The sequence below is a fragment of the Anthonomus grandis genome, chromosome 8 (genome assembly GCF_022605725.1).
Source record: "Anthonomus grandis grandis chromosome 8, icAntGran1.3, whole genome shotgun sequence".
Classification (NCBI taxonomy): Eukaryota; Metazoa; Arthropoda; class Insecta; order Coleoptera; family Curculionidae; genus Anthonomus; species Anthonomus grandis.
Genome location: NC_065553.1, coordinates 5,968,416 through 5,993,663, shown reverse-complemented (window position 1 = coordinate 5,993,663; position 25,248 = coordinate 5,968,416). Strand labels below are relative to the sequence as shown.

At 31.0% G+C, this 25,248-nt stretch overlaps 1 protein-coding gene across 2 annotated transcripts in view; it reads right to left on the bottom strand.

The window, feature by feature from the left end:
- The window catches only part of LOC126739141 (B-cell lymphoma/leukemia 11B), a 69,920-nt gene that overhangs the window by 25,493 nt on the left and 19,179 nt on the right, over positions 1-25,248 (bottom strand). Inside the window, exon 2 of one of the 2 annotated variants that reach the window (XM_050444680.1) lies at positions 151-678. In XM_050444680.1, the coding sequence (XP_050300637.1) occupies positions 151-678 (528 nt within the window). The remainder of the gene's footprint in view (positions 1-150; positions 679-25,248) is intronic. The other variant, XM_050444681.1, reaches the window with a different exon arrangement.

Genomic DNA, 25,248 nt, shown 5'->3' with positions numbered 1-25,248 from the left:
ATGTGAATAAAGGTTAATGGCGGTATTTTTGAACATTTGTTTAAAGAGCGTCATAACTAGTCAAAGAAGTCATGTTGATGTAGTTAATTTTTTTCTTTGAAGTTGTTAACTAATTTTATTGTAATAATTCTGAATGTAAACTCTACTCACCACTGTTCGTAGTATTACTCTCAGCATCAGCCACCTCCGTTCTGCTCTTCTTATGTGAATGTTCCTCAGGTGAGGAACTTGTGGTATCAATTCTCTCCTCTTTAATAATCGGCTTATGATCTTCTCCATCATCGGTGCTGGTAGAGGTGGTCAACGGAGATGATGCTCTCCGTTTAGGCGTCGATGATGCTGCCCCGTCCACACAAAGGTCACTGGGAATCGGCAGCCTTGGACTAGCGGGTGGTGGAGTATGCACTCTGCTACCCACAGACTTCTTACTACTAATAGGGGCTGATATGCTAGGTCTTCTACTATTAATACTACTTAAGGGCAAACTACCCTCATCGTTATCCCTATCCCTTTCTTGGCTACTGTAACATTGCCCAAAGTTCTCCTTGTTACACGTCTGAATCTTATGCTGAATAAACCGGACAATGTCCGAGAGGGCGAACGGCTTTTGACAAACTCCACAGGTTAAGATGTCCTGGTGGCTCAGATCTCCCAGACTATCTTGACCGTCTGCGTCTGCTGTAACAGAAAAACAAATAGGTTAAAATGATAAAATGCAACCCCTTTAAACCGAAAAGATATTTTATGGCAGTTCAGGGAAGATTGCGAGCGATAAACGTCACGACCCGAACTTCATTTGTCTTAAAGAAGAGCCAATAAAATAATTTGAAGCGGTCCTTTTTCGGGCGCCAGTAACTCGCCCCGGATATCTGGACATTATCGGATTGCTCTCCAGGTTTAATTTTCAGACGCCTGGCTATTTGTCTAGAGGTCTAAGGTTAATGGCTTAGTAAAGTACTAGAGTGTTAATTGAATGAGGTTAAAAAGGACTTTTTTATTTTTGTTTTGGCTACATACGAGGTCTGAGTATTAACCCTTGGTGACCATTAGTATATTTAAATATAGAGTCTAGCTCCAAAAACCTAACTAATTTTATTTTTAATATATTTTAATAAAATTAAAAAGCACCATTAATTTGAATATATTATTTATTCCAAAAGAAAAAATAAGTTATAAGGGTTAAAATAAGTACATTAAAAAAATCACTAGTGTTGAACATAAATTGTATATCAAAATAATCTCTATAGAGCTATAGAGCTCTATAGAGAATTCAAAATAACACGTTTTGTGCTTAAAACTGAGTATGATTTATATAAAAAAAACATTAAAATAATAATTCTACACGAAATCTGCAGATAAACAAAATAATAGTAAAAATAATTACTCTCATTTTTTCTTAATAATAATAAAATAATAATAAATCAGTTTATTTACAATAATTAAAAAAAAATTACAAAATTATTAATTTTAATTTACCAGTAAATAAACAATAATCGCAGAAGTAGTAGTATACTACTTGTACGTGATAACTTATTTCACCTATACATAATAATAACAATAATAAAACGTAGATAAAAATAAAGAATAATACTAACAATTTAGACTTAGGTCGTAGCTACAGGTAATTTAGATTTTGAGGAGTTCAGTATTATAAATGTATAATTATAAATGTTTTTTTTAGGGTTTGGGTCATATCTGTATATGTCAGTATGTGTTTTTTTTTTGTTTAATAATTCAATTTCCGAGATCTGCAATTTCTTAGTTTAATTACCCTATGTATTATTTATTTAATTATATCTCCAATCTCTAATATACATTTTACAATTTTGTTATTAATTTCATCTCTAATATTTTGGGGAATAAAGTTGAAGATTTGTAAAATGTAATGCTTAATATTGTATAATGTTAATGCTTTACCTGTTTTAATGCTATATTTTAACACCTATTTCCGGGTCGCAGTTTAAAAATAAGTGTGAAGAATTATTATAAAATGAGTGTCATTGTGTGATTGGATAAACCACAATAAAAAATGCAATTTTAGAATTTGGTATCAACCAAAGATATTAAAGAATGAGAGAGTGATATGTTCGAAAAAGTCGATATTTTGCCTCTTCTAAGACCTATATCTGGGTCGCAGTTTAAATAAGTGTCTCATAAGATCATTCCTAATAATAAAACCATAGACAGAATTAAAGTTTTTTTATTTTTTATAGCCTATTATTAGATAAGTCAAAAAATATTTAGAGATTTTGATATTTCACACACTTCACAGTTTTTGTTTAGGTTTATTTCTATTATACGACCTCCTATTTGACATTTATTATGACGTTTCTCCCTTAATAAGTTATTATGACAGCATCGGCATTTAGTTGTCAAAAGATCGGCTTGAATCGCTTTTTTTCGACATTACATTAACAAGAAAGCCCAGGCTATTCAACCGTTAACATTTATCCCTTAAGTCCACTTCTTCTTCATCTAATTACGACAGTAGCTGCTCCGCCCTCAGTAAAATCGAGACAAAACAGGCCGTTGTTTTTCGACTTATTGTGCTGCGGTCCAGATTGTGATCCCGAGGGAGCACCTGGCCCTAAATCCGACGCGGTCAAAGGGTTCGACCTTCGTTGTTTGATCGGCCGTACATAATAAGTCGTGTTTGTGCAGGGTCACTTTTGTATAACCTCCCCGGGCGCACATATTGATAGAATATGACAAATGTAGTACTGGTCTCGAAAGGGTTCAGAGAGTCAACAATGGCTCGTATTTGAAACGTTCGAAAGATATTAGTTCTTTTCAAACGCGTATACTCCCAAAACGAAACAAACGCCACCCCTTTCCGGTAAATCATCCTAAAATAACCCTTAGAGAATTTTTCAGGCACGCCAACCGGACAGTGGCCCTCCGCGACTGACCACACCCTTAACTGACCAGTATGCGCGGTCAACCCTTATTGGTCAAACGGGGGAAACAAAAGGGAAAGGGCCCACGATTTCTGTTATCTTTGGCAATTTGTCCGCGTCACGATATCTCTCGTAGATATTGAGAAAATAAGTTGTTTTGGGGATGTAAAATTGGCTATTTTGTTCGGATATTGGGAAGTCGGATAATATATGTTGATTGGCACTGGATATTGGCGTATTATTGGTGTAAGATTGGTATTTTCGGGTAACATATACGGTTCTATAAAGAGCTTTTTAAATTGAACCTAATATAATTTTAGATAATGTGGTAATCTAAAAATAATACAACAAAAATATAGGAGTTGTTAAAAAAAACTACTTTTCATTTAACTACATGTGATCTCATGCTTGTTACTTCTCTCTAATATTCATCCTGTCTTGCGCTCATTTGTCACAAACCTGTGATTACCAAAAAAAATGTGTTTAAATTGTAGAGATTTTCATTGTTTAGGAAGTTTACTAGCATTTCTCCATTGCTGTTCCTGTCTCCTAGTCTGTAGTAACTAATAAAGGCAAAGTCTCCGAGTTTTCTCCTTCTTACGATTTTGGCGTTAGGGTCTCCAATTATGACTATGAATTACACCTATTGCTTTGTAATGTCTATGTCTTCATACAATTGTTCTACTACTTTATTTTCTGCGGGGCTAGAAGGCGAGTATATGTTGATTACTTGAATTGGAAATCGTTTATTCAGTTTTAGCACTAGGAGTTTCAGTCGTTACTAAGTCTATGTTTCATTCTTGTATTAACGAGTAGAGCGACACAGAACCAAAATCATTCAAGATATCATAGACAGACAAAGTAATATGTGAGGCCTTTAGTCTCGACTGTGCCATGGAAAAAAAAGGTTTAGTAGTTTAGGAAACAAACACGACGTGATTGCATCAAGCATAGATTACCAAAGTTATTGAGAGATTTTACTATGAACTATACTCGTCTGTGATGTCTAGTAGGGAAGCTGTACATCAAGATATTCTAGTGTGCAACGCAAGCTCAGAAGATATAACAAAAATATCGTTAGATGAAATAAATAAATCTGGCTTTTATTAAGTAACACTAAAAAAATATCAGAATGTCAGAGTCTCGCAAATTTTGCTATTTTACGTAACCATCACAGTGCATGAGAAAATTATTTTCCTTTAACAAAATACAATTAAAGTAGTATAGGTTCATGAGACCCTTACCAATTTTAATAATATATGAACAAAACTACTTTCAAAATCCAACCCCAAACTTAGTCTTAAGATTAACGAAGATATTCATATTAAGAATTACAGTGGTGTGGCACACATTAAATTACAAATAATTAAGAGTATTTAAAGTAAAAGACATAAATTTTAGTTTAAAACTACAGGAGACATAAAGAAACCTAATAGATAAACGATTAAAGCAGCCGATAATTATTAGTTTGTCTAATTAAAAAAACTCTGGCAACTTGTTCAAAGCCGAAATTGATCTAAAAGCAAAAGATTTTCGAAAAAATTAAATTTTAAATGAAGAAAGATTGTACAAGTATGCCTAGTATTAACACTAATAAGTGTTGACCCTGTAACAAAAATACTATCTAATTGCCTATTTTCGGCGGAAAAGTTAATAATCTGATCCAGAAAGGCATCCAAATGAAGTCTCCAGCGATTTTCCATTTTTGACCAGGAAAGTAAGCCCAATTTTTGAGATATTTCGCCTATTTAGACCAAAAATATATCTACAATATGCATTTACATAATATATGAACTATTTCGTTCAAGGAAGCTAAGCCCAGGATAATACAGTGTATAACGTCACATTAGTAAATTGAATCTTGAAAGAATCAGACTTAAACAATACCTTTCTTAAGTTCAAATTAAGATAATGACGATTACAATACAACAACTTTAAACTATTAAATTTTTCTTCCTAATTTTAGCAACGTGATTAAATTTTAGTTGTGAATCCAATAATAGACCCAAATTTCGAGCTACGTCCACATACTCAAGCGGAATGTGATCAATAGAAATCTTTATATAATCTTTCAAAAAGTCAATCTTACTCCTACTTGCACCTTAGATTTATTGAAGTTTAAATTTAAATTATGTTCTGATAATGAACGTGCATTACTAGTCACACTACTGGCTTCAATGAAGTTTTTAGTGTCAAATGAAAAATGGGATCATCAGCCCAAACAATTTCGCTATAGAAGTAGAATGAGACTAGAACTAGTTTGGTATATACAGATTCACCAAACTAGTTCTAATCTCATTACGCCATTCAGTTTGAAACTTGAGATGTTTCAAGCTGAATCTTAAGTTGTAATATATTAAGTTCAACTGTTCTCTTGGTCGAAGGTCATAAGACATATAGTCGACACCTTGCTCAGGTTATAGAAAAGTACAGCTTTATACTGGAGATTCTTAAACTAGTTATAGATATTAGCAACTCAATGTTGTGCTCCTCCTTATATAAAAATGAAACTGGTCTTTGGCAAAACACTATTCTCAAAGAAATATTAGTGCCATGCTTTTTTCAACAACTTGCAGAGAGTAACGCAATGGGAATGTTATTTAAGGTAGTGTTTTTATTACGCTATTATACGTTAATGCAAATTCTAATGTATGTTGAAAGTTGTTGATACTGGACATATATTTCTAACACTTATTTTTTATTTAATAGTGCATTTGTTTGAAATAATATTCCTTGCACAAAAATATCACCAAAAAGGGAATGCTAATGTTTCCTTGCATTTGACAAAGAAAAGAAACATTTTAGATTTCGTATCCATTTAAGTTATGCATGTAACTAAGGCAAAGTACACAAATATTTCAAATTGTTTTACGCGTCTGATTGTTTAATATTGTACAAAATGAATTTGTTTTTCGAAAATTTATTTTTTTTTGAAAATAGCATTAGAAAACACTAGCATATTATAATATCTGGCGATTTATTTAGCTGGGGAGGGAGAACCAAAAGCCTGAAATAACCAGACATGCACATCCTTAGAAATCCACAGATCCCAATAAATTTAAAATAAAAAGTGCACGATATGTGCGTTTTCCTATGGAGACATATTATGATCTGGAGATATTGACAGTAAACCAATACTTAGAGTAGCTCAGAGAGGAATGAAGCAAGCTATGTAGAGAATCTCTTTAAGGGATAGGATAAGAAATCAGAAGATAAAGAGGAGGCCTAGAGTCCTTGATATATTTAAGAAAGTTGCCAAGTTGCACATAGTGAGATAAGATATGGAGAAATGGAGAAATAAAGTAATATACTGGTGGCCTATAGAAACAGAGGAAGGCCACAGGAAAAAATCGACGAATGACATCAGAAAGATAGTCGATAAAGAGTGGCTTAGAATTGCCAAAAACCGACACAAAATGGAAAACTCACGAAGAGGTCTATGTCCAGAACTGGATTGGAGAAGGCTAGAGAAGAAGAAGAAAAAGAAGTCCTTCTTGACTTATAAAATCACAATTATAAATCATTAAGAAAAAAATTATACTTATTATAGTAACAAAGTCCAAGTGCTTTTCAAGTTGCTCTTCGAAGCCCACATCACATCTCTCAAAAGGATCCGTGACAAAAAAAAAAGAATCCAAGAGCCACGATGATATTGATTACGGGCCATAACAGCTGCGAGAAAACTATTTGAATATCCGCCCCCCGTATAACGCCGGCGGTGTCGTAATGACACTTTGGTCGGTGAGGTTCGGAGGAGAGAGCGACGAACCCTTCACCCCCTAATAACAACCCCCGTAGAGATTAGCAATCACCGGATTTTACCGTTCTTGTTTTTAATTGTTTCTTCGGAGGGCTCGAGTGGGTATTGTGCGCCCCTGGTGGACAATGGATAGAGGGAAATGGCCTTTGAAGGAGCTCTCGAGAAGAAATGCCTAATTGTCCTTACTTAGTAAATTATTTTTTAAGCCATAAACGATTTTTAAAGAATATTAGAGTCTTATGTTTGAAAAAAAAGTACTAGTAGCAAGGGTGCGAAAACTAAGAGGTCTGAGAGTCCCTTTTTGTAAACTCAAAAAAAAAGGTAAATTGGTTTATTTGATAAACTTTTGCTTGTGGCTAATTTTTTGAGAAGCATGAAATATTCTTATTCGCTCTAATATTTAATTACCACAAAGTTATTTATTATTACTTCTATTTGGTTTGGACATAAATGAGGCAAAGGCACACTCTATATAGTATATACAGTTAAATAAATATACCTTGAATATACGATTAATAAACTTTGCAATCATTTAAAAGATTTAAAAACCACACCTGGATTGGTGCGTTATATTTTTCGCATTCAAAAAATATGTAATTAAGGTCGAATACTTTTATCTTATTAATATGAGCTGTAAAACCGGCATTTTTAAATTTCATTCCAATTATGGTAGTCATAAATAGCCTATACATATTTAAATCTTTATGCCAATAATACAATATCTTAGTTACCAACTGAGAATATTTTATAGGGGATTGGTTACAAACACTGTTTTAAATGTTATTCCATGTAGTAAATAATATGTAGTTTGTTATTTTTATATCACCTCACTAAATCCAAGTGAGTTTTGCCAACTGGTCAGCAACTCCATTTCCTGTGATCTTTATAGGAGCCGTAACTCAAAAAAAGTTATGTTTATTTCCATCATATCCGACCTATAATACATTTTATAATTTCCCATATGATTGAATCAACTTTATACAACCATGAGCAATATGTTTTCTGAATAGATTGTAGCACCAACCTAACGTCTGATAAAATCATGAAGCTCTTCTTGAAATTGCATTGCAGTTTAAAATGAAATGCTTCCAATCGTAATGGCTTCAATGGAAAAGATGCTTGAAATTTGTATGTATAAAGAAGAAATATAAAATGTTGATTGCTTCATTACCTTTTGTAGCATATATTTTAATATGTAAGCCTTCATGAATAGTTACTTCTGACCTAGAAATTTTGAGCCATAGTGGCCAGTCAAGACTATGAAAATCCCAATTCAATGTATAGCTCGCTAATTTTATGGTTTTCCTAATTCAAGCCACTCACGATAGGAGCTTACTTCTGATAGATGGTTCTTAAACTTGATAGGGTACAAATTTTTCAAAATTTTTAGATATTATTATTGAAATGTCAATATGCAATTTGAGTGGTGGTTCTAGCGCTTCTACTCATACTACTACTTCATAATTACCTATAAGATTGGAAAAATATTTACTAACTAATGTGGAAATGGAGTTTAAAAAAAACAATATAATTTCGCTACATTTTTGGTTGCTAAGCCATACTCTTCAACCAGATCTTAAAAATTAATAAAATTAACTAGCGAGCCTTGCTAATCCCCCAGTTGTCTGCCTTGGCATAAGTCAATAACATATAACAGTAGGAGTGACACAAGGGGAAAAATAGGGACTAACTAATATCGACCCCATCGCGAATTTATCAAAAGCCACCGATTGCAAGGGTGGGGGGAGGGTAATTCGGTAACTTTTATCTTAACTTAATTTGATCGAGTCGAATTAGAGGTCGCGGGTCCCGTTGCGATTTCAACAATGAGATTATTTTCCCGTTGACCACCTTTGGGCTAAAAGACACAAAAAACAAAACGGAAAATCGCGTTATTTCGGGTCTTTGGGGAGTTGGCCTAACGTTACGGTTGACAGTCGGGTCCCGTAGATAAATCGAGTTAGTCGGGTTTCAATGTGTTGGTTGATTTTTTTTCTTGTCCCGTCCTTTTGTTTTTCGAGGTTTTTTTTAATACGTTAGGGAATAAAGAATATGTTTCATGCTTAGGTTATAACAGGCATAGAAATCTAATAGGCCCTTCACCCGTTTTACAATAATTGACAACATTATGATAAATAACACACTAAATTAGGAAGACAATATATTTATCCGTTTTATCATTATGTGTATGTTTTAAAACCAAAAACCGTTTCCTCGCGGTAGGTTAATCAATTCAAGGTATGCAGAAAATAAGTAATATTAAAACCTAATTTCAATATCACTAGGTCTAAGAACTTTTGGGTGGCTATATTGTCAATACTATATTTCTAAAATTCATAAAAAAAGAAAAAGAACCTTTAAATCTTTTAAAAGAAATTACCCAATAATACAAATTAAATGAGTTATGCGTAATTAATGAAATTGTGAAATTTCGCAAAAATTTATATCACTCGTTAAGGTCAGTCTGTCATCGTCATCGTCAAGTTGTTAAAAAACATTCAATATCTCAAAAACTACTCAATGTAACTTAATAAAAGAGTGATTGACATTCCTTGAAAAACTTTGATTAGAGTGTAAATAGCTTTATATAAGACATTTTAAGGTTATGGAATGTTTTCCAGCTTTAAAGATCAATATCTTAAAAACTACTCAATGTAGCTCAATGAAACAAATAGCGGAAGATTAAGAAAACATTACTCGAGAAATTTTCTCTTGGACGTAAATACTTTCCAATACTACGTTTTAATTTTTCTAGGGTCTATTAAGTAAGAAGCTTGACATTTAAAGTTCCGTTAGCCCTAGTCTCAACTCGAAACCCTTGGGCACTAGAGGGATCATTGTAAAACTTAATTTGATATAAGAAGAGCTGAAGAAGCGGTTGATGATGGCTATGTCAACTGCAAACTGTCAGTGTCACACTTTACAGGACATATAGTTAGAAAACGGATTTTTTAATGGTAACTTATTGGTCCTTCGAACTGAACACGCGTCACTTTTTTTTGTTAATTGTTTACTCAGACCTCTCAAAGGCCTTTGACATGTTTGTTATGCTCGTCGATTTGATATAAATTCACGCCACTATGGGCATCTCAAACACCACTTTCCGGCTATAGAGATTATTTTATTGTCACTTAATGGTACTTCGTGCTGCTTAATAGCATTTCACAGAATAGGGTGGATCATAGAATGATATTTTAGTTGTAATAATAAAAAATTGCAAATTTTGGATTGTTTTCCTGGGAGAACTACGGATCAAGAATATTTAGAAACCATTTGGTACCACTGAGAAAGTTGTACGATTAGTATTCTTTGCAATATGGCTCTTCAAAGTTACAGAAATTTCATAGGGTGCTCCTTAAAGGTTGCAAACTTTGGATTTTTTTTCCTGGAAAAACTATCGACTCTCAAATGTTTTTTCTAACGTTTCTTTATTTTTTAAAACCACTTGAATCGTTTGCCTCCACTGAAATAGTCATCCGATTGATATCTTTTGCCATATGGCTCTTCAAAGTTGGAGAAGATATAAGTCGAAAGAATTTAATATTATACTTATAGTGTCAATAACTGTAGCGAAAAGTGGTTTAAAATAAACGTGTAGTGTCATCACGTTCAATTATTTCATTGTGTATTTTATTATAACAATTAAATTAAAATTAATAAATGTCAATAATTTTTCATTGATTAATATTTAAAATGAAATCAATAATGATTTATTGATTTCATTTTTAATATTAATATTAGAAGCTTCATTATAATTGACAATAAAATCAAGAGCGAAAAATTAATATTATTTATAAAAACATTTAAAACGGAAAGTTAAATAATAAAAAGGCATTGTGACTAACACAATATCCTACTAACCTATCTTTAATTATCCATAAATACTAAATTAAAAAATTAACAAATAGGTTGCCATTATATCAATACAAATATCTACTGTACGATGATGGTCACGAATTCTTAAACTCAACATAATTAATTTTCACTATAATTTATAAGATATTTATGGAGTTTCTGAGTCATTATATAATAAATATTGGAAATAAATTCAATTAATTATAAAAGTATGTTTGTTTAACATAACACTGTATGTTAATGTATAAAATCAATAATTCGTAAGATTTTTATTGAAATTATTGCAATAAAAAATATCTACTATATGATTGTGTTTGTAATTCCTAAATATATTTGAAGATATTCAAATATTAATAAAATATATTAAATAAGAATAAGATAATCTTGGAAAATATTGCATCAACAATCCATAAATGAGTACATCATAAATACAGGCAAATTTTTTTTTATGATTGCTCTCTTTAACTGATATAGTCCATCCTGTTTAAATGCTAAATACTTAGCAAACATCATTTGATTAAATGCAGAAAAAATTGGGCGCCACATAATTATATCGTATTCTTACAAAAAAAATTAAATAAAATTTTAAAAACCGCTAGATTTCCAAATGCAGTGCAGTTTCTCAGTATGAATCCATAAGACCTTACAGCTAAAAGTGCAATATTCATTAATTTTTTCAACAATTCGAAATGTTCATTATATTCATATATAGAAATATTTACTTATACGATCTAATTAAATTATTTGTGAAAATCGATATAAATTACATTGACTTCCCTGATTACGAGAATGAAGCATATAAACTGAAAAAGATATAACAAATTAATAATAATTCATAACTAACTCACGTTTCAATAACCGAAATGTGTACTTCATTTTCCTCATAGTCACAAGTTGCAGTTCGTGAAAAATTCAAACAAAAATCAAAATCACAAGTTCATCACAACTCACATGTAACTTATCTTACAGATGTGACTGGCATCACACAATAACATTTACTAATGCCCACTAGATCCGCACAGGTAAACCTAGAGATTAAAAAGGTGGCGGGGGTAAAACTACCCCCAGACTCTCTCTCTCTCTCTCTCGGTCCATGCGACCGAGCAGGGGTAGTTTTTTCTTCAATTGGACTTGACTATAAAAAATTGGGTGAATATTTTAGTGTGATTGAAAAAAGTTCTCAGGGTACGGGCCTAAAAAAATAATAATAATCATGTCTAGGTACAAAATTAAAAAAAAAAAGTATTATTAGCAAAAAAAAACTGATACCGGTCATATCAATTTCCCTCGCAAACCGCAAAACTGTAAAAGGAAATGGTCGATCTGACTTAAAAAGCCACAATTGATAAAAGTGATAATTTTATTTCAATACGAGGTTTAATCTTTAATTTTATTCGCGCAGGGTCAACACTCTATTGTGGACAAAGTTTTATCAATAAACCAACTATAATAATGTTGTATTTTAATTTATGCGTTTATACCCTCCTTTAAATTAAAAAAAATAAAAGATTTTTGTATAGCGGAATAATCCATTCCTTTAGGAGATTAAAAAAACCCTCGCCCCTCATTTTTTATGACCAGCTGCAAAAAAAAGCGATAAAAAAAATAGCGATGGGTAAGGTAGTAGGAAAATTCTCACACAGACTATACCGAGATAACAATGTTTTTTTTTTAGTGTGGGAATTTTTTAAGGGAGTTGCTTATACGGTTAATTGAAAATCTAGGACCGTTAGGTGGTTTTTTTAACGTTTGAAAAAATCCTTTGTTTGGATGTAACAAGGGCTTATTGGAATAAAGTCTAAGCATCAGAAATCAATAACATTAAAAACAGATTTTTTTTTTGAGTTATGCAGATAAAAAATTTTGTCTGTAATTATAGTATTCTAATTTATTTTAATAAGCACATAACAGGTTAAATAAACCTAAATATTATTTAATATTAACGGTATCAGAAAATACTTACGAAATACAATGTGATAGGTACGTTTTAAAATGGCCTAAACTAAATAATTCAAAATAATGTATACTAATTATTAATTGTATATTGTTAAGATTCCTTATATCATTTAAGCCAAACATGTATTCAATTTTATTCGACGCATCTCCAATATATCTATACCCAGAATAAGTGTAGTATCTTCAATGCAGTACGCAATCAATATTGACGGTCTTTTATGTAAGTAAATGTTATTGATTTACTCTTTAGTGCATCAAGAGTTCTGAAGAGTTGCATCATCAGTAAAAGATTTTATTGCCTTATAAATTTTAAGATCATAAGCAAAAAACAAGTATGAACAGTGTCGAAATACAGATGATAAGACATTTATAAAGATCAGGAACAACTTGAACATATTGGCCCCAGGTGGGATATTTGTGGGACTTCAAAATGAACGAAGACATAATTGGACAGTGCATTACCCAATTTTAAATTTTTAATCAGTGAATTTTGAGTAGCAAAGTGACTTAAGTTTGTAAAACATATCGAGTAGTCTACGGCATTAAATGCTTTTGTGAAGTCCAGAAGTATTCATATGATCTCTTTGGTAGAAGCCAATACTATTTGGATATCAATAATGCTTGTATCGAAGCAGATGGATCGTTAGTGTCCAGAGAACACGGCAACCCTGATATTGGTCTATAGTTAGATACATCAGGTCCATCTCCACTCTTAAATATTGAATTAACGGTAGTTTATTTCCATATAGTTGGAAACTTGCTTTCTATAAGTAAATCTTGATATATTAAACTCAGTGGCAAATCTAATATTGGACTGCAGTTTTGTGTAAATTCCAGTTTATTAAACACTCTATCTGCTGTAATATCTACCACATCAAAGTGTTATTGTTAGATGGCATGCCTTGAATCAGGTAAGTTATTTGAGCATTTAGAACCGCATATACTGACTGAAGAGAAGCAGCAGATAGGTCAGCAATTACCTCAGGAGGAATTAGGTTTATTAATTACATGTATTTGAGAGCGGCTAACAAACTCTTTTTCGCACTAGCTCTTATTTATACCAGCTTCAATGATACTACAAAAATAGGATACCCTATAGTCCAAGATTAGTTCCGCAAGTCGAAGTTACGTCCAGTCCTATATTTAAAAAAAAATGTCTAACCTTGGAATCGTTTAATCGGAAAAATGCAAATTTGCAATGCCCGATAAATTTCTTAATTTTTTTACGTATTAGTTAAACAATCATAACTTATCACTGAAAAGTCTACTCAGCCTTTAAATTTCACTTTGAAGATGAATGTAAAAATTAAATAATATGAAATCAGTAAAGGTGTCAGTGTTGTCATCAAAAACTGCATTTAAAATACTCATACGCAGTCAACTTATATTTTTGGTAGTAAGTTTCGGACTTTGGTTACGTAAAGTGCCTTTAACAAATTGTTTATAAAGCCCTGGAATTAAATTGCAATAATTTTTATATTAACAGTGACATACTAACTATTCTATCTAATGTCCTTGGTTACTATGCTAGTTATGTCAGAGTGTAAACTATAAGAAATTACTTTAAGAGCATAGATAGCAATCAGACGAAACCTTATTGCATATTTTTGTAATAATAAAAGTGAAGCACTCTTAAGACCCAAAAATTTGCTAGAATGGTGCCTAAGAATATGCTCATTGTTCAACATAACATTATCCATAAAAAAACTTAAAAATCAACACACTTATTTTCGAGGAATTAAAACAAAGATTATTGGCATCACACCACTCCTTAAATGGGGGTGTCATTAGCAAACATTGTAACAAGGAATAACCCCTGAGGACCTTCAATGCAAACTTGCACTTCCTGTGAGGAACAATAATTGTCAAAGCTGACCTTCTGAAGACGCCCGGACAAAAAGGTTATATAATGCTTGATTGTACTAAAAAATAACTCTAAATAAGTGAAATATCTGCTGTTTTTGGTGAATTCTTTCCTGGGATTATATTTTCCCAAAGTATCATAATTTTCACTAAATTATTTTACAGTTACATATACACTTTGCAGGACAGCGATATAAAAAATATGTTCCTTAAAGCCGTACAGCTGGTAGTAGGATCATCATCAAACTCATGTATAAACTCCAGTTAACAACCTACCGAACAATTTGCCTATAAATTTGTCCCCAAGTCCTTTCATCCGACGTTAAAGGAAGTCCTTCCCAACTAATATTCTTGCGAGCAAGATTTATTATTAGCGCGGCAGCTTAAGGTCGTCAATTTAGATCGATATCGTTGATAAAAGAGCGATCGATATCTCCGGTTCGGCCGTTTGTTAACATCCGAACAGAAGGAGTTGCTTCTACTACCAGAAGCCTGTTTTAGTCTTCGACAATGAGGGTATTCGTCAGTGTGTATTTTTTTTTACTTGTTTACAAGTGCCAACGGGTATTAAATAAATTACGTTGGAAGTACGTAAATAAGAGGTCAGGCTTATATGGAGCCGTCGGCGAAATTAAGTATGGGGTGTATAATTAACCAGAATTAGTAGTGTTTTTGAACGAATTAAATAGAAATATAGTGGTTAACTTTACGATATAAGATAAATGTTTTTTTTGTTTTTAATTTTTGATACAGTCAATCTCCCATCTGAAAAGTGTTAGTTTTGGCAAAAAATAGGTGAAATCTTGATACTTTGCCGAAAGTTAGTGTTCTTTATGAGAAGACCAAAAACAAAAAGTTGCAATCTCTTCCCCCGTACTTTTTTGGAATACTCAAATGGAATAATTTTTGTAATCGATTTTTATGCAAAAACCGTAGATTTTAAGGAAAACTGTGCTTTTTTTTATAAAATCAAATGCGCAGAAGATAAAGGGCGCTAAAGTCACTTAAACTTACTTTTTCTAAAATTTCATTCTGTAATAAATTTTCTTCACTGTTTCAAACATTTTTAACATGTAGAACTCAAATATGCATTTTCTTTTTTAATATCTTGTTATCGAGATACAGAATGTTTGTTTTTTGCAAAATTACATTATACTAATATAAATGGTACTTAAAAATTTACTGAGGTACTGTAATAATTTACTAATTTACTTATTTCAGTTAACTTCCCTTCTTGAATCATTTTTGGCTTACTAAAAAAATTTTCGGATTTCTATTTCTTACAAAAACAACTCAAATTAAAGAATTTGAGACAAAAAAGTTCAGAATATAATTGTTTACAATATTACTAATAGTAACCCATGTAAGTTGAGAAACATTCAATAACACACAAGATAGAGGGTGTCCGAAATCACCAAATATTTATTTTGATATTTTATTAATGTGTAATCATTTTTTTTACATTTTAATTAAGAAAGATATACAGACCAAGGAAAAACTTTTTTTTCATCAAAAACCACTCAATGCCGTTCAATTCGCCGTGATATTAAAGAGTTTTTGGAACTCACCTCTTGTTTAGGACGTCAAACTATTTAGTATACTCATTTACAATCATTGTAATCACGTTATAAATATATGAGAATAATAAGAATAATGACTTTTGGTCTGGTTCCATTACTTTTTGACAAACGTATTACACTTTACTTTCAGAAACTATTGCATAATAAGGATAATTCCATGATGACTTTATTCTATACATTTTTCAATAATTCACTGGATAAAAAACTTGAATTCCATTTCAATTGGACGACAGGATCTCAATCGTAGGATTTTGAAATTTGTAAACAAGAATTAATCGCTAATTATTCGTTTTATGTGCAACAAAATAAAAAATCTGTAATGCATTATTAATATTCGCTTCTTAAATACATCCTTCTGAACTTTAAAATTCGCTTAAAGGAATATTCAGTTACAAGTAAGTACGTAATGTAATATATTGCTACAAGTAAAAATAACTTATCTGCACTTTATAAAATAATAACATTAAATATATGTCAAATACAGTCCCAAAAAATTATTGTGATACTATAAAAATTGAATATATAATTATATTGAACAAATACTATTTGAATTTAATGACGCGATTTGAATAATAGTTGAGTGTTGACGTTTTAACTATTTGCTTTATAATTTGAATTTTACAACGCTAACATTAAAGATAAATATTTCACTAAATAAAACTTCTTGAATGCAACTATTTGAAATCCTTTGATGAACTTATTTAAGTTTCAGTTTCACCTAGATGAGCCTACTCGAATAGCAAATAAATATTCTTTCTTGTTAGATCTAATTTTATTAGTTGCGTAAATAAGGTAGAATTTGCCGGCACACTTGGTGCAAGTGGTAATACTGATCATCATTTAACATATTGTATTATACAAATGCTAAGTGCAATTAAGTATCAAAAATTTATTAGGAGTTACAAAAGAAGATAATATCTATTATGTGCATAGTATCTCAGATAAGACTGAATTTCTTACATCTCATATTATATATTCAAAAGGTCATTTGAAGTTAAACCCTGATAAAGCTAAGACCTCACTGCTTTGCTCAAAGCGACAAAGAGATGCATTTCTCAAAAAGTTGATAAAATTTAAGTATTCTAGTTAATACAGATCTTAAATTTAGATACTCACTTCTGTAAAAAACTTATGTGAAAATGAAGATTTTATATTTAAATAGATCTATCCCAAATTTCAAAATGAGAAAAAAATTCACAAAATCCTTGGACTTATCTTCTTTTAATTATGACAACGTAATTTTTTTGTCCATCTTTAGATGCAGCATCGAGAAATAGGCTACAATATGTACAAAATGGATGCTGTTACTTTATTTTCAACTTGAGAAAGTATCTGCCTATTAAAGACTTTTGTCGCTAACTCAATAAAAAATATATTATGCGATGGTGATAGAGAATTCTAAAAAGACATAATAGAGCTGGAACCTGGGCCTGGAAAAGCTTACAGACCTGACAGAATGAGACTAGATCAAAGATTGTACAAAAGTACTGGATGGATCGCGGAGACTTAGTCAAAGATGAAAACAAGCCGCAGATATTCTTATCACAGAATATGAGCAACCATGGTAATGTAAAAAGATCAATCTAATTTGCAATAAAGCGAATTGGCAATAAACTTATATACCCAGAAGGAACATAGAGTATCGGCAATTAAACCTGAAAAAAAGATATCAGACACTCGTTGGAACTTGAGCATAAGAACTCGTGGAAATAACTGTCAAAGCTAGTACTCTCCAAACAACTTTTGGGCAGCTTGCTTGCAGGAAATAGCTACACAGACTCAGGAAAGTAGATACACACATTATCTAGAGATGGTGAGGCTGAGGAAGAATTTACTTTACGGATTGTAGAGAAGAAATCTAGGAAGAATTCTAGAGAAGAATCTACTCTTTACATTCTATGCTTCTGTTAACATTTAACCAAACCACCAGGGCAACAGACCTGGGTGAAGACAAGCTCTCACCACGAAGGATAAGAACGTTCATTAAAAATGTCTATACTTTCACAAAAAAAAACAAAAACAATAATTTCAAGAGTTTGTTGCAGGTTTAATTGATTTTAATTTAAAGCACTATTTGACACCAAAGCTGCTTAGGCTCAAAAATTTGTACACTTTCATTAGTATTTAATTTTACCGCCTTTTGGATGCGCACTTAAACTGTACGATCAAATTGTAAGTTAGATCTAGCAACAAACCGGAAATGCATCTCCATTTAATTATAATATGACATGTCTCATGATAGTTATTTGTTAACCATAAAGTATAGGATATTCTCTCTCTGGCTTATATACCATATAGTTAAGACATATCTAAAATATCAGTGAAATATTATTCCATAAAATTTAATGTTTCTTTAAACCATTCAGTAAATTAAGGATCAAAAACTAGTGTTAACAAACAAATAAATAAATAATTTTTATTTAGCACTTGGATGGTTATTGAAAAGTAAGGAATTTTACGAAGCATATTGTTAGTTACAAAAAATAAACATTACCTTATTATTATGTGTCCTTTAAAAATGTACAAACAATATTATTAAATTAAAAAAAAAATTAGTTATACTCTTTATTATTTCTGGAACAGCATTAAAGATGCGAACTCCCTTATAAAATAAAGATTTTTGTAGGGCTGTCGTTTTAACCGAATGTATGTTATAATTATGCCTCGAACGAATATTATAGTCATGAAAACCTGATCTTCTTTTTTAAAAATCGTTAAAATATCTTAGTGATTGTTCATGTTCTATTTTATATATTAAAACCAAGTTCGCCTTTTCAATGACCTGCCCGACAGACAACCAGTTCAATGCCTGTAACATGCTTACTATTGGGGCATTTTTATTACAAAATGCACATTACCTTATTTTGCTGCATTTGCAGTCTATTTATATTTTCCTGAGTACAAGATATTAATAACAAACAACAATAATCAAAGTGTGGTGAAATAATTGTGTTATATACAAGTGTTTTTGTCCATTGTGATAAATAATTTAAAATGCGACGAAAAAAAACAATTTTTTTACCTAGTCTCTGATATAGATAATCTACCTGATTAGAAAAACTAAATATTTTATTTCAGAAACAAAGTCAATTTTAGAGCCATTGATGCTAAGGACTAATATCCTAACTCGGCATATTTTTTACAATTTGCCTCTGAAAAAAAAACAAACACCACACTGAGCCGATATAAAACAAAACTATAAAATATGTTAATAAAAACGTAGTGTTAAGCAGACAACTTATTTCTACTACTATAGCAAAAGACACGCGGTCCAAGTACGAAGCAGAAAATCATTCTTCCGGTTTGATACGCATCGATACGCCTTCTCACTGCTAAAACCGTACTACCGACCAAACCAAAGACCGACCGAAGATCGGGTCTTTTGTGTCCATAATGGTGAAGAAATGTCCAGGATGTCGCGCCGAGTAACAAACATTTCACGTCAAGTTGATTTTTCTAATTACCCTTACGCGGATTTGCGTCATTTTTTTATTTTTTAATGCTTCGGTTAATTAGAAAGTTTCTTTTGTCATGTACGACTCTTAAACATCTTACGAGATTATCATCACCTACATAAAAACGAATGTCAAACGAACAATTAAAAGAGTCTCCGAACGGGAAAATAATTATAAAATAAACTCTGACGAGCCCTTTATAATATGATTCTTTCTACAATATACGCGATGGCTATCGTAGCCGTCCTTTGGCCCTTTTTTTTCCTGAATTTCTTTAAACGGGCCCTCGAGATGTCGGATAACATTCAGGAGTTTATAGACGATGAATTTACTGACCTGATGGCAGATGGCCTTTGTTTGGAGGTCGTGGGTGAAGAAAACCAGAAATTCGAAGATATAGAATAGGCATAACTTTGGTGAGATGTCTGAACTATTAATTATAAAGTTTATTGTTGTAAGCATAATTATAGACTAAGCTTAAAAGATGTGTTAATATTTTGTAATAGTTTTTTATTGATAATTGCAGAATTGTTTCCTGCATAACATGCGTTACTAGTAATTTATTTTTTTTTTAATTTACTCATCTCACACACATCTGAACTAACTAAAACCTACAAAATAACACAACACCTATAATATATATTTGCTTTTGTTATATAGGTTAAAAAAACTACTTCGGATAAAATGCAATCGTTGAATCAGTTTTATACAATTAAAATTACATTGATTAAAATTAATTATTTTGCAAAATTGCTTATAAAACTAAACATAGAAAAAAGCTAACACCTAACACAATTTCTAAGCCTTCCAAATTTAAAAAGCAAAGGGTCACAATAGATATCATTAGGAAGATTCTATCTAAACGAAAAATTAGATATACCTTAACATATATGGTACTAATTAGATATAACTAACCCTTACTTAGGTTGTCAATGTCTTCTTTTTTAATAATGCTTCTTGGGTATTTTTTAATTTTAATCATTTCATTTAAAGGTCTATTTTATAATTCTGCTGTGGGTGTTGCAACTTTTTAAAGTGCTTAGAAAAAGCGGTTTTTAATTTACTGTTAATAAGTACATAAGTTTCTTTACTTCTTTTATGATCAGAAACCCTTGGTTTTAAATACCTTGACGTTTGACCAATGTAAATACCCTCGTATTCACAACATGGAATTTTATAGATTGCATTAGTTTCTAAGTCTTTTGGTGTCTTTGTTTTTAATTTTGAAAAGAAGGGCAATGTTAATATTATCGTCATTAAGTTCTCTTGCAAACTTTTCAGAAAGATTACTGACATAGAATATTTTAAAGATTTTTTTCCGGGATTTTGATTTGTTTTGGAGCAGCTTGAATTATTTTAAACAATATTTTAATAATTATTTTTTGGATAGTCGATATAGTTGTAGAGCTCTACTCCTCAAATTTTTTATAATATTAATTTTTTTGTTAATTGTTTTGTTGTTTCAAAGAGTGATTAGAATTATAGTTTAAAAACCTTTCTGAGAATGTGGATTTTTGGTACTAATCTGTTTATATGATATTTTTGTTAGTTCTCATAAATATAATGTTAAGAATAAGGATTGATTTTTTAAAACCTATATCGATGGTTAATCGCAGTTTTGAATGAGATTTATTAAATATGTTAAGAAGAACATACGCTAGTAATAATGTCATTGGTAATGTCAAATGGTAACTTATCAATGCATATTTGTTGAAATTCACTAATAATGATATCGGAGCAAATAGGCGATAAATAATTACTCATGTCCAATCCAAAGACTATGTAATAACTGTCCATTAAAATTGAAATACGAAATTTAAAAGGTCTAGACTAAGTTCTTGCAAAAATAACGTATATCGATTTTTTATTAAATCCTACTAGAGCACGAAGCACTTATAATTTCTTGTCTTAATAATGATTTTACAGTTATTATTATTAACGAGAACTATCTACAATATATGTACGTATATACGCAGTATTTCGTTTTAATAAAATCTTTTTACTGATATCTATTGTGATCTTTTGCTTTTTTAATTTGGAAGGTTTTGAAATTATGTGTAATGTTTTTTTTTTCGTTTTAGCTAAATTTTGTAACCAATTTTTCAAAAAAGAACTGTTAATAGAAAATTTATGATTTTATTAAGATTTTAAAATTTGCCATTCACCAATAATATAGATGGTTAGTTTTTTTTTTAATGTATTATTATTATTAGTTGCCATTCTTATTTGTTCCTCAGCGAATTATTTCCATCAGTTCCAGGCAGTTAAGGTGATGTCCTAATTTCAGAAGAATTACTTCATCAATAATATAATAAACATAGTGTTGGGCGCCAAAAATGCTGTTTTTTTTTTACCCATCTATGGAAAAATAATCGATAATATAGCTGAGGTGTTACCTGCATATTGATATCCGCTAAGGAAAATCCTAGGAAGAGGTTTTTCAGTCAAATGTTTTTGAGAACTAAGGGTAAAGGCCTGCAACTTTAATATTATTGTCGAGAAGTTTATTCAATTTGGTCAAATGTTCCCAGTGAAGTGAGTCAAAATTAATTTTCAAACGAATAAATTCCTCATATAGGGTAAAACGACTCCTTAATCTATAAGCTTTCTTTTCAATTATTAAAACACTGATTATTTCCTTTTGCCTCTAATAATAAAGACTTAAGTAAAAGTAATGTTTGTTGATAAACCATAAAAAGTAAAAATCATGTTCGTTTGAATTATAAATAGTTTTTATATCTTAACTATTAAACTTTAGATTAAGTACACAAAGATTCAATAAATTGAAGAATTTACCATTCTCTATTACTATTTTCTCGTTGACCAAACCCGAGCAAAAAAAATGTGAAATTATGATTTGTGTGGGAATGCACCAAAGAAGATTGACCGTCTCTTCAAAACCCTTTGACAGCCAAACCGGACAATAATATCAACAATGAATGGCAAATATTTGCCCCAATACCCTTTAAATCGTTTTCGAATGTTTATGTGGATGAAAAATGATAGCACAGATATTTCGATGACGAGTATGCGAACCTTTTGTGGGTGTGTGGGAACCGAAACTGGGTTAACCCTTTTGCTTAGTGACCAAAGTACCGGTTCCGAAACAATTTGCAAGGTGGTTGGAACATTGAAAAACCTGACAATTTTTTTGCAGGTTATTTCACTACAAGCAGACTTATCTGCGTGGGAGTTTTCTCATTTTACACCTCGCATATGCACCTCGACGGTTACCGTATAAAATCACCGTTACAGGTCATTATTAGTTTATCGGATATATCTGGAAAATCAACGTGTGTGTGTGTGTGTGTGTGTGAGTGAATGCCTAAGCATGTAAATAATATGCTTTACGATTGCCATAAAATCGACAAGGATTTTTATGACGACGACGCTTATATTATTTGGTTTACCGGTAGTTGACATCGAGAACAAATCGTTTAGTTTTATTGGTTAAAGACGTTTATCGGCTACTTTATCACGTGGATTTTATGAGTGGTACTATTGTAAGATGTCAAATCTACTTAGATATTATAAGGTTGGATTTTGGAACAAAGATTTGCTATTTGAATATCAATATTGTACGATTTAAATGTAATATTAAATTTTATATTTAAACTTTTAAAAAAATATTCTATAGAATTTGTTGTGGCCTTAAAACCTAAATATGATAAATTAAAGGGTAGAAATATAAACATTTTGTAACTATAATATGTCCGAGCGGTATTTAAGTAGCGTTTACCTAAAGCATGAATCTATTATGATCAAATCCAAAAAACGGACAACAATTTTATTAGGCTCATAATGGGGCTCATTATTCGTAACTTATAGTATATATTGTGGCAATGTTATTCGAATCAAATAATTAGTTATCAAGACATATCAATAATGCATGAATAAAAATGTATTATAAAACTAATATTTATTTAGTAAGCCGTAAAAGCTAAAAACCGTACCCATTTAAGTTATGCATAGTGTGTGTGTCTTTTTATTACATTATACATTTATACATTTCAATACCTTAATTATAGAAAACTAGAAAAATTCATTAAAAATGTATAAAGCCTAAAAACTAAGATTTAAAAATGTAAAAGCAGGAAACAAGTTATATTTAAAAAAAAAAAACTTAATTTCTGTAAAGAAGAAAATGGGGAATAATAAGAGTTTACCCACATTTAAACAATTTTTTATGCAGATTTTTTTGGGTGATTAAGCGTTAAACATTCCGCTAAGTTTGAAAGTAAAAGTAGTAAGTCTTATTAATCCTTGTTTATTAAAGAAATTGAAAGATTAGATTTTTTTTTTCAAATCAAGATCCTATCACTTATAAATGTAATGATTTTATAGGGTTTTCTGATCCTGAGAGATGGAAAAGGTATGCTTAAACTCAAAACGTGTATCTTTTATCCTTGTTAAAAATGTAAGTCAAGGCATCACACTTCATTGCATTCACATTTTCAACTAAAGTCTAGTTTTGAAAAAGTAGTGATAACAAGTGATTTGTCTAAAAGTAAAAAGTAAGAAGAAATCGATCAAACTTTATTAAAGGTCTCTCAGGAAATAGATAACTCTAAAATGGCTTATGGCAAGGGAGTTATAAAAAAGATTATGTTTTATTATCTAGTGGAGACATTGTGGTAAAAAGTAGTTAATATAGATATTGTACTGCACGGGCAATTTTAGGTGTATTTTTTGATTAGTGTTATCGAAAATTTGCCCAGGTTTGATATTAACATGTCACAGTGGATTATACCTGCTAATATTGATCTTACTGACTCGGAATATTTTATATCTTCTCAAATTAATACACTATAATGCAAACCATTTTTGAAATATTATAACGGATAAGAACATTTTTTGGGAAAGAACTTGCCTATATTATAAAATACTCAATTTGCTTATATTACAGTTGCTTAGGAATAGGAATAGGATACGTAAAATTAGAGCAGTTTAATGATACAATAAATGTGTCTGGATTTTTACCGAACCAAGGTGTTATCAGAGAGTGTTTAAGTACAAAGTTACCATGATTCTGTGATTTCAAGTCATGGTAAATCCTTAAATCAGATTCAGTGCAAAGGTCCTCCTATACAAAATAATATATTTCATATTTTATTAAGGCTTAGAGCATATAAAATTTTAGTGACAGAGGACATACAATAATTGTACTGTCAAATTCTCGGTGATCCCTAAAGGTTGAGGTGCTAAATAATACAAGGCCTATATTTGTTTTAGTACTAAATCTGTGCGTAACTTATAACAGATGTTGCAAGACATGGTAAGCTTTCACATTTATATTCAGACAATGAGTCAAATATTGTAGCAGCAAACAAAGAATTGTCCAAACTATTTGAATTTTTATTAAATTCATTTATCGAGATTTTGACCTATTTAAATAATTATCACACGAAGTGGCACTTCATTTCACGATCACTAGCATTTCTGATATTATAAATTAATAATTGAATTGATCAATGAATTTAATATTAAGAGGTTGAAACATCATGTAACAAGGATTATTCAAAACACTATTTTTACATATGAAGAATTTTCAACTATATTAAGTTAATTAGAAAGAACTTTCGGATCCTTCCAAATTTAAGCCATTAACTCTAGCTCACCTAACAGTTGCGGATCCAAGTTTTAAAGAGGTGAAAATGGTTAGCCAAGGTTCCAGCTAATCTAAAAGATAAATCAAGTTTTTTGGAAACGTTGGTCTAAATGCTACTTAAATTAGCTGAAGCAAAGAAGCAACTGGATACAGCTTTAACGAATATTTATTTGGATGCTCTGGTACTTCTGAAAGAGAATAACCTTCTTTCGTGCAAGTACTTACTAGGTAGCAGTCACTGAACCAACTCTACTAGGTAGCAGTTCATCCTGGG